This window comes from Heliangelus exortis, chromosome 15 (assembly GCF_036169615.1).
Source record: "Heliangelus exortis chromosome 15, bHelExo1.hap1, whole genome shotgun sequence".
Classification (NCBI taxonomy): domain Eukaryota; kingdom Metazoa; phylum Chordata; class Aves; order Apodiformes; family Trochilidae; genus Heliangelus; species Heliangelus exortis.
Window position 1 is genome coordinate 8149569 of NC_092436.1, and position 13706 is coordinate 8163274.

The 13706-nt window shown below is 65.0% G+C and overlaps 1 protein-coding gene across 2 annotated transcripts; it reads left to right on the forward strand.

Moving 5' to 3' along the window:
* Positions 1 to 752: 752 nt before the first annotated feature.
* UNC5A (unc-5 netrin receptor A) lies at positions 753 to 13648 on the forward strand. Of its 2 annotated transcripts, XM_071758908.1 has the most exons (16): positions 754 to 1008; positions 8780 to 9001; positions 9143 to 9286; positions 9362 to 9465; positions 9578 to 9758; positions 9877 to 10044; positions 10217 to 10381; positions 10466 to 10654; positions 11061 to 11360; positions 11452 to 11539; positions 11624 to 11792; positions 11877 to 12110; positions 12224 to 12373; positions 12452 to 12616; positions 12695 to 12873; positions 13075 to 13648. In XM_071758908.1, exons 1-16 carry the CDS (start codon positions 897 to 899, stop codon positions 13238 to 13240), a joined length of 2736 nt encoding a protein of 911 aa, XP_071615009.1. In that variant the 5' UTR covers positions 754 to 896; the 3' UTR covers positions 13241 to 13648. The 2 variants fall into 2 exon arrangements, with proteins under 2 accessions (XP_071615010.1, XP_071615009.1); XM_071758909.1 differs by lacking the exon at positions 9877 to 10044 and having other exon boundaries at positions 753 to 1008.
* Positions 13649 to 13706: the final 58 nt, after the last annotated feature.

Here is a 13706-nt window from a genome sequence, read left to right on the forward strand (position 1 = left end):
TCACCTCTTGCCCACACAGCAATCTGCCTGTTGGTGATAGCAGCACTGCTTGCTGGGTACCCTGGCCAGATAGTACAGGTGCCTGTGCCCCTCCCTGAATGCAGGGATGGTGCAGGGAGGGACAGGGGCCACATCCTGCAGCCAGAGCAGAGCCCAATACTTAAGTAGAACCTGACTCCTGTCAAGAGCCCAGACGGGGTACCACTAGGGTACCTTGGGGCCAGAGCCCCCTGAATGGGAATAAGATGGGGCCCCACCAGTGACACAGGTTCCTGCCAAGACGGTGGCCGCGTTTCTGTGACATTTCCCAGCATGAAACACCATGCTCAGCCACCAGAACCATGGTGGCTGGATGGTGAAGAGCAGGGTGCTGCCAGGACCCTATTCCCCTGGGGTTGTCCTCTCCGCCCACACACTGGGTGCCAGGGTGGGCTGGGAGACCCCTGGTCAGCACCTGCCCATGGGGACAGCAGGGGGGTGCAAAGGAAGGGTGTGGAGTGGGTGCTGTGCCGCGGGGGTGTCCTGGGTCGGGGGGGATACCGTGTTGGGGAAGGGTGCAAAACAGAGGGCGAGGGGACCCCCAGCGCCGGGCTAGGGGGTGCAGAGGGAGGGTGGGGGGCGGGTGCGGTGCCGAGGGTGCGGAGCGGGGCGCAGGGCGGGGGGGCGGCGGCGGGGGCGCGCCCAGCTGTTGCGCCGTCCCTTCCGCGGGCGGGTCCGCGCTCGCCGCCCCGCATTGGCGGCGCCCGGGCGGAGCGGAGCGGAGCGGCGCGGCGGCGGGCGGCAGCCGCGGCGGGGCCGGGCGGGTGGCGGTGGCGGTGGCGGGGCCGGTGGCCATGGCCCGCTAAGGGCGGCCCGCCCTGCTCCCTCGCCCCGCGCAGCTCTCCGCGGGGCGCGCCATGGGTGCGCGGCCGCGCCGCCGCCGGGCCCCCGCCGCCGCCGCCACCGCCGCCGCCGCCGCGCCGGGGCCACTCGGTGCCCTGCTCGCCACTGTCCTCTTCGCCGCTGCCGGTGAGTCACCGCGCCCCCCCCGGGGGTACTGGGCTCTGGGCCGGTGGGGGCGGAAATGTGGGACGGGGACCCGGTACCGGGCAAGGTCACCCGGGGCGCCGGTTGTCCTCCCGAGGGCGACCGGGGGCCGTTCGCGGAGCGGGGTGGCTCCCACTCGGCAGTGGGGTACGGGAGATTGCGCGGGGTGCCCTCCTGGTCAGGGGCCGTGCGCCCTGCTCCACAACAGCCGCTGGCGCCCCGTGCCCACGCATGGCCGCACACGCGTGTCCAGCCCGCGATCGCCTGGAGGCTGCCCACACCGGCGGGGGTCTGGCGCTCGCCCCCTCGCCGGTACGGCTTCACTATCCTGGACGCGGGTTTCCGCAGCAGACCCGCTCCACGCGTGAGGTCCCTGCCCCCCGCACACCATCCCTGCCCCCTGCACGGGGTGCCTGCCGTCCCTATCACCTAGCCGAGACACGGGGGACTGTGGTGACGGGATACACTGGGGGGCTGCTGTCATCTCGCGGGGGTGGCCGTGGTGTGCTGGGGAGAGAGGGGGGGCATAAGGGGCTGCGTCGGTGTTGCTGCAGACGCGGACGGTCCGGAGCACGGCTGCCCCCGGCTCTGCCCTACCCGGGCAGGACCCGGCGAGTGAGGGGAGTGGGCTGCGCCAGACCCCCGGGGCTAAGGTGCACCGGCTGCCGGGCCAGAATAGGTCGGGAGGGCGTGCGTAGTGGGCAGGCGGCGGGTGCCCAGGGCTGGCGGCTGCTGGCAGGTGTCACAGCAGCCTGGAAGTGGCGGCTGCAGACAAAGGACCGGGCTGGGGGCGGGGAGCTGCGCGAGGCTGGACGTGCGCTCTGCGGGGGGTCTAAGGGGGGGGACGACCCCCCTCTGTGCCCAGCCCACCGACCCTGCTGCCCCCACCGAATACGTCCCCGAGCTTGGCCTCGATGCGCCGGCCGGGCACGGCGGGCACCCAGCGGGACTGCAGTGTCTGTGTGCCCTGCACCCGTCCTTTCCCCCCAGGCACACCGGGGACCCCGCGCCAAGCGTTCCCTGCGTGGCCCCGTCTGTGGGGGCACACTGCGGAGACGGCGTGGTTGTTGGCACGGTGGGGGAACACCTCTTGCTGTAAGGGATCCCGTATACAGCGTGCTGTGGGTAGCGAACTCCAGGTGGGGACAAACACTGCTGACCCCACAGCACCCGTGGTGACCCACAGATGGAGCTGGGGGACAACAGGACAGGGGGATGCACCAGGCCACCCCAGGCCGGCTCTGCGGCAGGATGTGTGGGGGGACCAGCAGTGCCAGCGCTGTCTCGGGGCAGTGCGGTGCAGGAGCTCGTCCTCGCTTGGCAGGCAGCTCGCAGCCGGCCGCAGCGTGTCTGAGCCCTGCCACCTGCGCGGCCACCGCTCGGCACAGGCATGGCATGACTGGGCCTTTGCGCACCGGGTGCTGCTCCGGCGTGGCACGGCCTGGCACAGCAGGGCACACCTTCCACAGGGGTGCCGAGCCGCAGGTTGGGGAAAGGGGAATCGGGGCAGTGGGTCCCTGCCTGCAGCTGTAGCTGAGCATCCCCGGTGTGAGCTGCCCGCTCTGCTGCCTGTTCCCACGGGGGAAAGTGAGAGCAGCAGCGAGGGCTGGGGCTCACCCGCGGGCAGCAGTGCCAGGCGAGCACCCGAGTTGCAGGGGCTGCCCAGATTAAGTGCCGTGCTAGCGGGTGGGAAAGGGCACAGGAGCAGGGGCTTTCCCCAGCACTGCCATGGGTTCTTCCTCTTGACATCTGCAGCATCCAGTGCCAGGCCCCAAAGCATCTCCTGCTCCAGGCTGGCACTCACCCCAGGAAGCGTTAGGCACACCAGCTCCTGCCCCAGCTCCTCTGGGCCGTGGCCACGGGATCAGCTCACTCTGCATGAGCCACACGGTGCCGTCAGCTTTACCAGGAAGACAGGGACCCTCAGGCTCCAGTAGGCAGCCCTCAGCCCTGCAACCCAAGTTGCTGCATCCCATCAGCAACCCACAATCTCCGTTCTGGGTATCGGTGCCTCCACGGGGCAGGCTGGGGGGCAGGCAGAAAGGCAGGCCGGTAGGCAGGGCTGGCACATGCCGGGCAGCCGGGGAGCTGCCATGCCGACTGTCAGTGAGAGCGTGCGGCAGACACAGCCCGCCCAGGGCTGTTTGTTCTGGCTCGGTGCCATGCGGGGCTGGCACTACATCAAACCGTGCAGAGCCTGGCAGGTGCTTGCAGGAGGGGAGTGGGTTGCTGGTGGTGCCACCAGGGCTGGTCTCCCCGAAGTCACCACAGGCACCTCGCAGCCATGGGTTCAGCTGAGCATCTGCTGGGTGGTCAGCAGCAACTGGGAACATCCTGGATCTGATGCTGGTGCCTGAGGGATGGTGTCCTGCTCCGCACCCAAGGGTGCACCCTCAGTGCCAGTACCACTCTGGCAGTCAGCACCATCGCTGCTCCATGAATCACATGTCTGCCCACGGGCAGGCTGGGGTGGGCTGTCTCCAAACAGTGCTCACTGTGAACCCATTCTCAGTTGGTCAGGCCCAGTTGCTCAGTACTCCTTCTCCATGCTGCCTGCCCGCTTTTTGGATGCTACTCTCAAGTGGGTGTCAGGCAGATCCATGCTCACCCTGTCCTCTCCTGACCCTGCCCAACCTATGGCTCCTGCCCACAGGATGGGGATCTTGGGTGCCAGTTCCCTCCAGCCAGCTCTTGCTGCCACGAGGTTGTATGGTGCTGGGTCTGCCATCACAACCACATAGCATGCATGAGTGAGAGAAAGAGAGACCACGGGGCTGGAACAGGAGTATTTCATGGCTGGAGAGGCCTTCCCCAGCCCCACACCCAGCTCCCCTCCCTGCTTCTGTGGGGATGAGGGTCTGAGGGTGACCTTGACACTGCTCCCAGCAGGTCTCTCCAGGAGCTCTCACCAGGAGCATTTTCTCTTTGTTGTCAGTTAATGGAGAGCTCAAAAAGCTGCTGAGCTCCCGGGCTTGTGACCTCAGCGACAGCCGTCACATGTGGGGTTGGGTTGGTCTTGTCCTGGTATTGTTCCTACCACACCATCCCAGAGCCAGGCTGTGCTGAGGGATCCCCCCTGTCCCATACCAAGGCGGACCCAGGATGTGACCCTTTACCCTTGCAGTGCTGTGGACAGGGGCTGGCATAGCCTGGGACGGGTCCCAGAGGCACACTGGGTCTGGGGGGGGAACACTAGCGTTCAGCAGGCATCTGAGGTTGGCCGGGAGCAAGTCCTCTGTGTGTGCCATGGGGCCGAGAGAGAACTGACTCCATGGATACCTGGGGAAGGACTGGGTACCGGGACCGGTACACCCCAGGCAGGCAGAAGTGGCCCCTGGGAGTAGCGTGGTGGGGCTGCCACCTCTGCTGGCACCGTTGTCCCCAGACCCTCTGCACCGGGTGGCACGGGGCAGACTTGGGCATGGCTGGGGCTGTGCAGTCCCTTGGTGAGTGCTGGACTGGGCGAGGGTACAGCTCACCCGGAGCCCTGCCCGCCCTAGCATATGCTAATTGCGTGTAGTGGGGCGAGAGTTATCAGCTCAAATCCGTAATTAAGCATCTCCATTGTCATGCAAACCCGCCTGACTAATTCATTCATAACAAGCACTCCCTTAATCAGCGCCCAGACTCTGCCACGCTCTCGCCGGGATCCGGGCACCGTCTGGCTCCCTGTTCCTCCATGCAGCTTCTCCCGTGGCCGTAGGGTTGGCACATGTGGGGCACACGCCTGGGGTGCCAGAACAGCGTCCAGCTCGTGGGGACGTGCCAGGAAATGGGGGACACGGTCCTGTGGCAAGCGGGGACACCCCCGGGGGCACCGTGCCCGTTGGAGCGCTCTGTGCCCGTCGTGGCGTCGTCCCCGGTGCTTGCCACACGCCGGATTGGCCGGGAGCCGGGCCATGCTGCCCAGCCTTGGCATCCCACCCTGCTGGCTCCTGCCCGGCTGGGCCTGGCACCGACACCCGCTGGCATCACCGTGGGGTGAAAAGGTGGGTGCAAGGGGAGTGCTTGCCCATGCCCAGGTTCTCCAGGTGAGCGTTGGAGCCCCAACGGGCAGCAGGGCGCTGCCGGCTCCTCGCTGGGGTTCTCCCGAAGTAGCTTCAGCTCATCACGGCTCGGAGCCAGCCTCTCCCGGCAGGATGGTGCCCGGTTCAAAGCCTCAGACAAGCTTCTTGATGGTGCCGATTCTTGCCAGCACCCTTCTTCTGCGTCCTGCTGCGAGCAAAGAGACAGCGACGAGGACCTCTGTGTGCCTGTGGGAAGCTGGCACCCCCGGCTCCCCCTGAGCACAGCTGGGCATCCTCTGCCCTCCCCTGATGCCCACTCTTCCCTTGTTTAGGCCAGCGCAATCAGCAGCAATTATTGCTTTAATTACCCGTGTGCAGACCGGGTGCCGGCGAAGTGCGAGGAAATCTTTCATGTTAACGGTGTGCCAGGCCTGGCGGGGAGCGATGGAATCTGCCGGCTGCACAGCCCGCGGGGATTAGGGGAGGCCCCTGGAGGGGGGCACAGCTGGCGAGGGCAGGTGTTAGCGTCAGTGTCCTCACCTTCCCCCGCGGCACGGACCCCCGGAGAGGAAAGCATCAGGCAGGGGTGCGGGCAGGGAATGGGGGCAGAGGGAGGCTGGGGCAGGGCTGCTGGCATCAGCTCGGTGCCCTGCCTGGGATGGCCGATGCGCGGATCCCAGATGAACAGCAGTGCTGGAGGCAGACCCGTGGCACTGGAGCGTTCTCCCTCTGCAGGCATCTGTCTCCTCACTCCCGGGGGTAGCTGTGCCGAGCGGGCTCCTACCGGCGTGCCGGTACCAGGTCTTGCTGCCGCAGCCGCCGGCGGACAGCCGCTTCTCGCCAAGAACACGCTGACCTTCCCGGCGTCTCCCCGCAGGAGGCACGGCAGCTTTGGGCGTGCTGTGCTCTGCACCGCCGTGGAGCGTGGCATCAGGGGCAGGATCAGCCCCTTGAGGACCAGAGGGACCAGGGTAATGGGCACCTGCTGGTGCCTGGTGGGTCCTGTCAGTGCCCCGCCATGCTTCGCAGTGCGGTGCCCTGCAGTCTCTCCCTGCACAGTAACACCAGTACACCTGGTGTTTCTGATGCTGGGGCGCCCAGGCGCTACGGTGAGGGGCTTTGTGTCCACCCAGGGTGGCAGCAGCTGGGAATGCAGGGAGCAGGAGTGGGTTTATGCATGGGGAAGGGTCAGGAGTGGCTGGGGTGAAGGCCAGTGCTCAGAGCCTGTAGCAGGGTGCCTCCACCCCCTCTGCACCCTGAGGTGGGGGCCGCAGCTTGGTTCCGAGCACCCTACCACTTCTCCAGGCCTGCCTTGTTAGCGAGCCGAGTGGGCGAGGGTATAATTGATAATAAAGCCCTGCTTAAGGCACTGACTCCACCGGCCGCGATGTATCGGTGCTGGGCACAAATCGCGCTCCAAATTACCCCTCTGGGTGCCGGAGCAGCGGCTGGCGGGGCTGTGAGCCCTGCCACGGCGGGCGCGCTCCCGGGAGCGAATAAAACCCAGCACCCTGCCGTTCTGCTATCCCCGCGAAGTTCCCCGTTTCCCTTTGCCAAGGTGACATAAGCATCTCGCCTGTTTCCATGGCAACGCAGCGGCAGGTGAGCGGCGAGGCCGACGTGGGTACGGGAGCCGGCAGGGTGTCGCGTGGGGGGAGGGGGGTGCACTGCCCACGGGGTGCCCACGCTGCGCTTATGCCTGCAGGATGGGGGTGCCCACAGCGTTGAGGTGTTTTGGGGGGGGCGGGCGTGGTGCGTGGGGGTGTCTTCAAGTGGAGGGTGCCCATATGCACGGGATGTCCACAGTGCGTGGGGTACTCATGACAGGGCCTTCGTGCATGGGTGGGTCGTATACCCACTCTTCAGCCCCTAACGCCCCTCTCAGGGGCTCCAGGCCAGCTCCAGCCTCCTGGACATGCCTCGTGACTTCAATCACAACAGCACCGCGGAGCCCGCCTGTGCCCTGCCTGGAGCCAAGCGGCAGGGTGGTATCGTGTTCGGGGGGCATTGCAGGGTGCCTGGCACCCCCTCGGCTCTGACACTCACTGCCTGTCTCCAGCTTCACTTGCTATCCGTTCCACCCTGCCCGCAAGGCAGCCGGTGGAGCGGGCAGCAAGAGGTGCTCTGTGCCCCACCCATCTCTGTCAGCCCCGGGCTTCCCGCACCCCTTTGCTTGATCGTGATGAATTCAGCCACACAGCTCGGCACCCGGCGCGCTCTTTTCGAGCGATTAAAAGGCGAGTTCCCACAGCACCCTGCCCGCCACGGCCGCCCGGGCAGCAGGCAGCGGCAAACCTAGTATCTAGTAAACTATTTTGGTTTTCCGCCCATCTCATCCCGCCAGCCCGTGCGCAGAGCTGTCCGGGCGGGAGAGGCGGCGGTGCGAGCTATGGGTGCTGCGGTGAGCTGTGCCGCAGCCGGGGACCGCACGATGCCGGGGACTGCAGCGCCTGTCCGCGCCTTGACCCTCCGGGCCGGCCCCGGGCTGCGGCCGGGGGGGGGGGGAGGTCGTTAAACCGGTGAAATATGAAACGCCTGTATATCCCCGACAGGGGTTTTAATTAAATTAATTGCCAGCGACATTGTAAAAGTGCTGATGGGGTAATAACCGCCGCGTTATGGTGGCCGTTTATCTTCCCCGCGTAAATGAGCTGCCGCACCTTGCCCGTCCCGGCGGGCACCGCGCCGGTCCCTCTCCCCGGCTCCCAGGAGCCTGATCCACCTGGGGGAAGCAGCAGGGCCTGGATTCCCTCTGGGGAACTCAGGCGGGGCCCGAGGGACCCCCGTGTCCCTTGTCGCGCAGACGTCTGTGCCCGGCGGGAGCCGGCCGGGGCGGGCACAGACAACTGGGGTCCCGCGGGCAGGCGTGTGGGGGTCGGTGGTTGCCAAAAGAAGGCACTTAATTACTGCGCATTCCATCCCATTTAATTGCTTATTAAATCCTAACCAGCCAATTAGCAGCAGCAATTACGGCTTCATTCAGTGACACAATCGCTATTTTATCGTTTGTTAATCAAATGCTTATTTAGGGCCCTAGTTTATTAACTCTTTCTGCAGCAGAGTGGGTGGAGCGGGGGCACCTGGCCATGCCCAGGCTGGAAGACACAGGCACTGCAGGACCGTGTCACAGACCGTGTTCTCAGCACTGCTGTTCCCGTGGGGACCCTGCCCTGGTGTGCAGCACTCACAGTGCCCAAGCAAAGCTGGGAAGTTCCTGATCCCCCAGGGGACTGTTGTGCAACCCTGAGCTGACCTCGACCACCCTGGGGACAGCCAGCCCTCACGTGCTGTGTCTGTGCCCTCTCCCGGGCAGGTGCCAGTGGTTATGCCACCCTGCCTTGTCCCCAACGTGTTGGCTGCACACCCCACTGCTTGTCCCCCGTCCCTGTGCCACCCGAGGTCACAGCAGGGCAGGATGTGGCACCCAGGCAGTGCCTCACAGCATGCTGTGAAGGGGGGCAGTGGGTGCCCTGGGAGGCGTGAGCAATGGCCCTTGTTGGTCACACTACATTTCCTTTTCATTAACGCTAAGTGTAGACATGAGGGGTCGGTGCGGGTTCAGCGGGTGCAGCCACTGTGCGGCTGCTCTGCCTGATGGATGGCAGGGGCCAGGAGGGGGCTATGGCATCACTGACAGCGGGAGGGATGGCAACAAGGCATGGGGACACTGGCACAGGGCAACGCTGGTATGGGTGGTTGCTCAGCCCAGGCATGCTAGAGGTGCTGGAGCCCAAATCTCCCCACAGGTGCTCAGCAAAGCGCAACTGTGGCCAACCCAGTGTCTGGAGCATCCCTGGACCTGCTGCCGCACTTCCAGCTGGAGCCAGAGGACGTCTACATTGTGAAGAACAAGGCAGTGAGCCTGGCCTGCCGTGCCACCCCTGCCACCCAGATCTACTTCAAATGCAATGGCGAGTGGGTGCACCAGGGTGACCACATCACGCAGCACAGTACCGACCGCAGCACTGGTGAGCACGAGAGGGAGGGACAGTGCAGGCCCTGGAAACAGGGAGACACCTGCGCTGCTCTCCAAGTGTGGTTGCACAGGGCTGGGGCTGTTGGGACCACTCCTGGTGTGCCAGTGCTGACGTGCTACCCACTGCTGGCAGGGCTGCCGGTGATGGAGGTGCGCATTGAGGTGACCCGCCAGCAAGTGGAGAAGATTTTTGGGCTGGAGGAGTACTGGTGCCAGTGTGTGGCTTGGAGCTCCTCTGGCACCACCAAGAGTCAGAAAGCCTTCGTGCGCATCGCCTGTGAGTGTCTGTGGGTGCCCAAGTGGGACAGGGCACTGGCCCCACCTGCCTCCCCTCACCTCTGCTTCTCCTCAGATCTGCGCAAGAATTTTGAGCAGGAGCCAACAGCCAGAGAGGTCTCCATTGAGCAGGGCATTGTGCTGCCATGCCGCCCTCCTGAGGGCATCCCCCCAGCTGAGGTGAGCCTCCATGTTCCAGCGGGTCAGGATGCAGCTGGGCGTGCCCCTTGCCTGCAGGGATGCTGTGGCTGCTCCCCAGCCAGCCACCCAGTGACGTTCCTTTGTCCCACAGGTGGAGTGGTTGCGCAATGAGGAGCTGGTGGACCCAGAGCTGGATGCCAACGTCTACGTAACACCAGAGCACAGCCTGGTTCTGAGGCAGGCCCGCCTGGCCGACACTGCCAACTACACCTGCGTGGCCAAAAACATCGTGGCCCGTCGCCGCAGCACCTCTGCTGCCATCACCGTCTATGGTACGGCCCCTCCATGCCTGTCCCCGCCACACTGCCCTGGTGTCACTCTCCCTGTCCTGTCCCTCCCTGCATCCCCCATCCCTGTGCAGTGCTGATGGGTCCCTCTCCACCCACCCAGTGAACGGAGGCTGGTCGACATGGACACAGTGGTCAGGCTGCAGCACCAGCTGTGGACGGGGCTGGCAGAAGCGGAGCCGGACCTGCACCAACCCCACGCCCCTCAACGGGGGAGCTTTCTGTGAGGGCCAAAATGTACAGAAAACTGCCTGCACCACTCTCTGCCCAGGTACTTGCCCTGCCCAGGGCACTGCTGCCATGCCCATCCTGCACTCCCCACTGCACCTATCCCCATCCCTGTGGGTGTCTTGTCCTCACACCCCCAATGTGTCCGTCTCTGCCAACCCCGGGGCAAGAGAGGAGGATGGCAGTGGGATGCTGACGCCTGGCTGTACCCACAGTGGATGGTGCCTGGTCAGAGTGGAGCAAGTGGTCGGTGTGTGGAACCGAATGCACCCACTGGCGGAGCCGGGAGTGCTCAGAGCCAGCGCCACGCAATGGGGGCCGGGATTGCCACGGCCCTGAGCTGGACACCCGCAACTGCACCTCTGAGCTCTGCAGCCACGGTGAGTACAGCGGGGATGATGGGGATGCCCCCTGGGATGGGGGACTGGGGGTGACCGTGGGTGCTGATGCCCTGCTCCACACAGCTGCCCCTGGTGCAGATGACGTAGCACTGTACGTGGGGCTGGTGGCTGTGGCCGTGTGCCTGGTGCTGCTGCTGCTGGTGGGGGTGCTGGTGTACTGCCGTAAGAAGGGGGGCCTGGACGCTGATGTGGCTGACTCGTCCATCCTCACTGCTGGCTTCCAGCCTGTCAGTATCAAGCCCAGCAAGGCCGGTGAGTGGGGCTGTGGGGATGCTACAGTGCAGCTGTGCTGGGACAGAGTATCCCTCACAGCCTGAGGGTGGCCATCTGCCCCAGGGGGTCCTTGACCTTGACTGGAGGTTCTGTCCCCTAGGGGATCCCTGACATAGGGACAGGAACCTTACTTATCTTGCAGGGTCCCTGAGTGCTTTGTTCCCTGACAGTGTCCTGTAGGATCCCATGCCCCCATAGGTCCCATGCCCTTGATTGGTGCTGCATGCTCTGGGTACCCCAGGGGTGACTGTGCCCCAAGGATCTGTGCCACAGGGCAGGGGCTGTGTGCCCTATGCCCCCTGGGGTCATTGTGCCACTGCGTTGCTGGTGGGATCTCCTCGTACTCGCTATGCCCCTGTGCCACAGTTCCTGCTCTGTGCCACAGACAACCCCAGCCTGCTCACCATCCAGCCTGACCTCAGCACCACCACCATGACCTACCAGGGCTCGCTCTGCCCACGCCAGGATGGCCCTGCCAAGCTCCAGCTGCCAAATGGGCACCTGCTGAGCCCACTGGGTGCCGGGCGGCACACGCTGCACCACAGCTCACCTGCTGCTGAGGGGGCTGACTTCGTGGCCCGGCTCTCCACCCAGAGCTACTTTCGCTCCCTGCCCCGTGGAACCACCAACATGGCCTACGGCACCTTCAACTTCCTGGGGGGGAGGCTCATGATCCCCAACACAGGTATGGCGGGGTGGGCATGGGGTGCCTGAGCATCACCTGATGATGGCAGGTCCCTATGGGGCTCATCACCCTGCCTGCACCCCCTACCCAGGGATCAGCTTGCTCATTCCACCTGATGCAATCCCACGGGGGAAGATCTATGAGGTCTACCTGACACTGCACAAGCAGGAGGAGGTGAGGTAGGTGCCACAGCTGGGGCTGCCAGGGTATGGGGCCCTTCGGGGGGGGATGGCTCTGCTGAGGTGCCCCCATCCCTACCCCAGGCTGCCCCTGGCTGGCTGTCAGACACTGCTGAGCCCCATCGTCAGCTGTGGCCCTCCTGGGGTCCTCCTCACCCGCCCTGCCATCCTGGCCATGGGTCATTGCGTGGAGGCCAGCGCTGAGAACTGGAGCATCCGGCTGAAGAAGCAGTCGTGCGAGGGCACGTGGGAGGTGAGCATCTGCCGTGGGGCTCCAGGGGGTCAGAGTAGTGGAGGGTGCTGGTGTCCAGGATGCATTTCTGCCTGGGTGTTGCAGGATGTGCTGCAGCTGGGCGCCGAGCCGTGCACAGAGCTCTACTACTGCCAGCTGGAAGCTCAGGCTTGCTACATCTTCACGGAGCAGCTGGGGCGCTTCGCCCTGGTGGGGGAATCCCTCAGCATGGCGGCCTCCAAGCGCCTCAAGCTGGTCCTGTTCGCGCCAGCCGCCTGCCCCTCTCTGGAGTACAACATCCGTGTCTACTGCCTCAGTGACACCCAGGATGTCCTCAAGGTACCGGGGGGTCCCCATGCAGCACCCACTCCATCCCAGTTCAGAGGGAGGACCATGGGGAGGTGGGGTCCTGAGGTGCAGCAGCTTCTGCCCCATTGCCACCTGTGCTGCAGGAGGTGATCCAGCTGGAGAAGCAGCTGGGGGGGCAGCTGATCGGAGCCCCCCGGGTGCTGCACTTCAAGGACAGCTACCACAACCTGCGCCTCTCCATCCACGACATGCCCAGCTCCCTCTGGAAGAGCAAACTCCTTGCCAGCTATCAGGTGAAGAACCCAGCTGCTGCATGGGGTCTGGGAACAGGGGTGAGTCCCTGCCACCCTGACCCCCCTCTCCCATCACAGGAGATCCCTTTCTACCACATCTGGAGCGGGCTGCAGCCCTTCCTGCACTGCACCTTCACCCTGGAGCGCCTGAGCCCCAGCACCTGTGAACTGGCCTGCAAGATCTGGGTCTGGCAGGTGGAGGGCGATGGGCAGAGCTTCACTGTCAACTTCAACATTGCCAAGGTGAGGGCAGGGCTTCAGGGGGGCTCCGGGGGTGGCCCCAGGATGGGCTCACATCAACCCTCCCATGCTTTCCCCTAGGACACGAGGTTTTCAGACTGGCTGGTTCCTGACAGTGAGGTGGGCGCCCCAGCTCTGGTGGGCCCCAGTGCCTTCAAGATCCCCTTCCTCATCCGCCAGAAGATCATCAGCAGCCTGGACCCCCCAGGCACCCGGGGAGCTGACTGGAGGATGCTGGCCCAGAAGCTCAACCTTGACAGGTGGCCCAGGATGGGGACAGAACTGGGGACAGGGATGGGGTGGCATGATGGATGGGGACAGGGGATTTCTGGTCTCATCCTGCATCTAGGGATGAATGGTTGCATGCTGGGAGTAGGGAAGTGGCCATGGTGAGACCAGCAGGGGGTTGGTCCCAGGGTGCAGAGCCCTGACGTGGTCCCTCTGTGTGTGTCCCCCCACAGCCATCTCAGCTTCTTCGCCTCCAAGTCCAGCCCCACGGCCATGATCCTCAACCTGTGGGAAGCACGGCACTTCCCCAATGGCAACCTCTCCCAGCTGGCCGCCGCTGTGGCTGAGGTGGGCAAGCAGGACAGTGCCCTCTTTGCCGTCTCCGAGGCTGAGTGCTGAGCACAGTGCAGGGGGGGTCTCCAACCCCTCTCCCAGGAGACCATTGCCATGGGGCAGGGAGGAGCCCCGGCCGGCCCCTGGGCCCCCACTGCCCCACAGCCCATGGGGAGGGCTGCCTGTGCCCCACGGCACCGGCGGAACTCAGCCTGGCCCCGGGGGTCCCACAGCCCCACGGTGGGGGCCTGGGGGGACACTGGGTGTGCGTCGTTGCGTGCGGTGCCGTGGTGGTGTCTGCGTGTGGGGCCGGGCGGTGCCGTGCCGGGCCCCGTGCCGTGTTGTGTAAAGACCGTTTTTTAAATTCTGTATTAAGTGCATTCAAGTATTTACACTTGGCCTTATGTACATAGCGGTGCCGCGGGCGGGGGGTCTGCCGGACGTGAATGTAAATAAATTCGATATATATTGCTATGTGGGGCTGTGCCTGGCCGTGCAGTGCCCCCTCCCATGCTGCATCCCCCCCATCCAC

Bases quoted from the DNA above. Each gene is read 5' to 3' on its own strand.
- UNC5A (XM_071758908.1), top strand. From the start codon at position 897: ATGGGTGCGCGGCCGCGCCGCCGCCGGGCCCCCGCCGCCGCCGCCACC. The intron at 9,002-9,142 runs GTGAGCACGAGA...CACTGCTGGCAG, and splicing joins CAGTACCGACCGCAGCACTG to GGCTGCCGGTGATGGAGGTG. The intron at 10,045-10,216 runs GTACTTGCCCTG...CTGTACCCACAG, and splicing joins CTGCACCACTCTCTGCCCAG to TGGATGGTGCCTGGTCAGAG.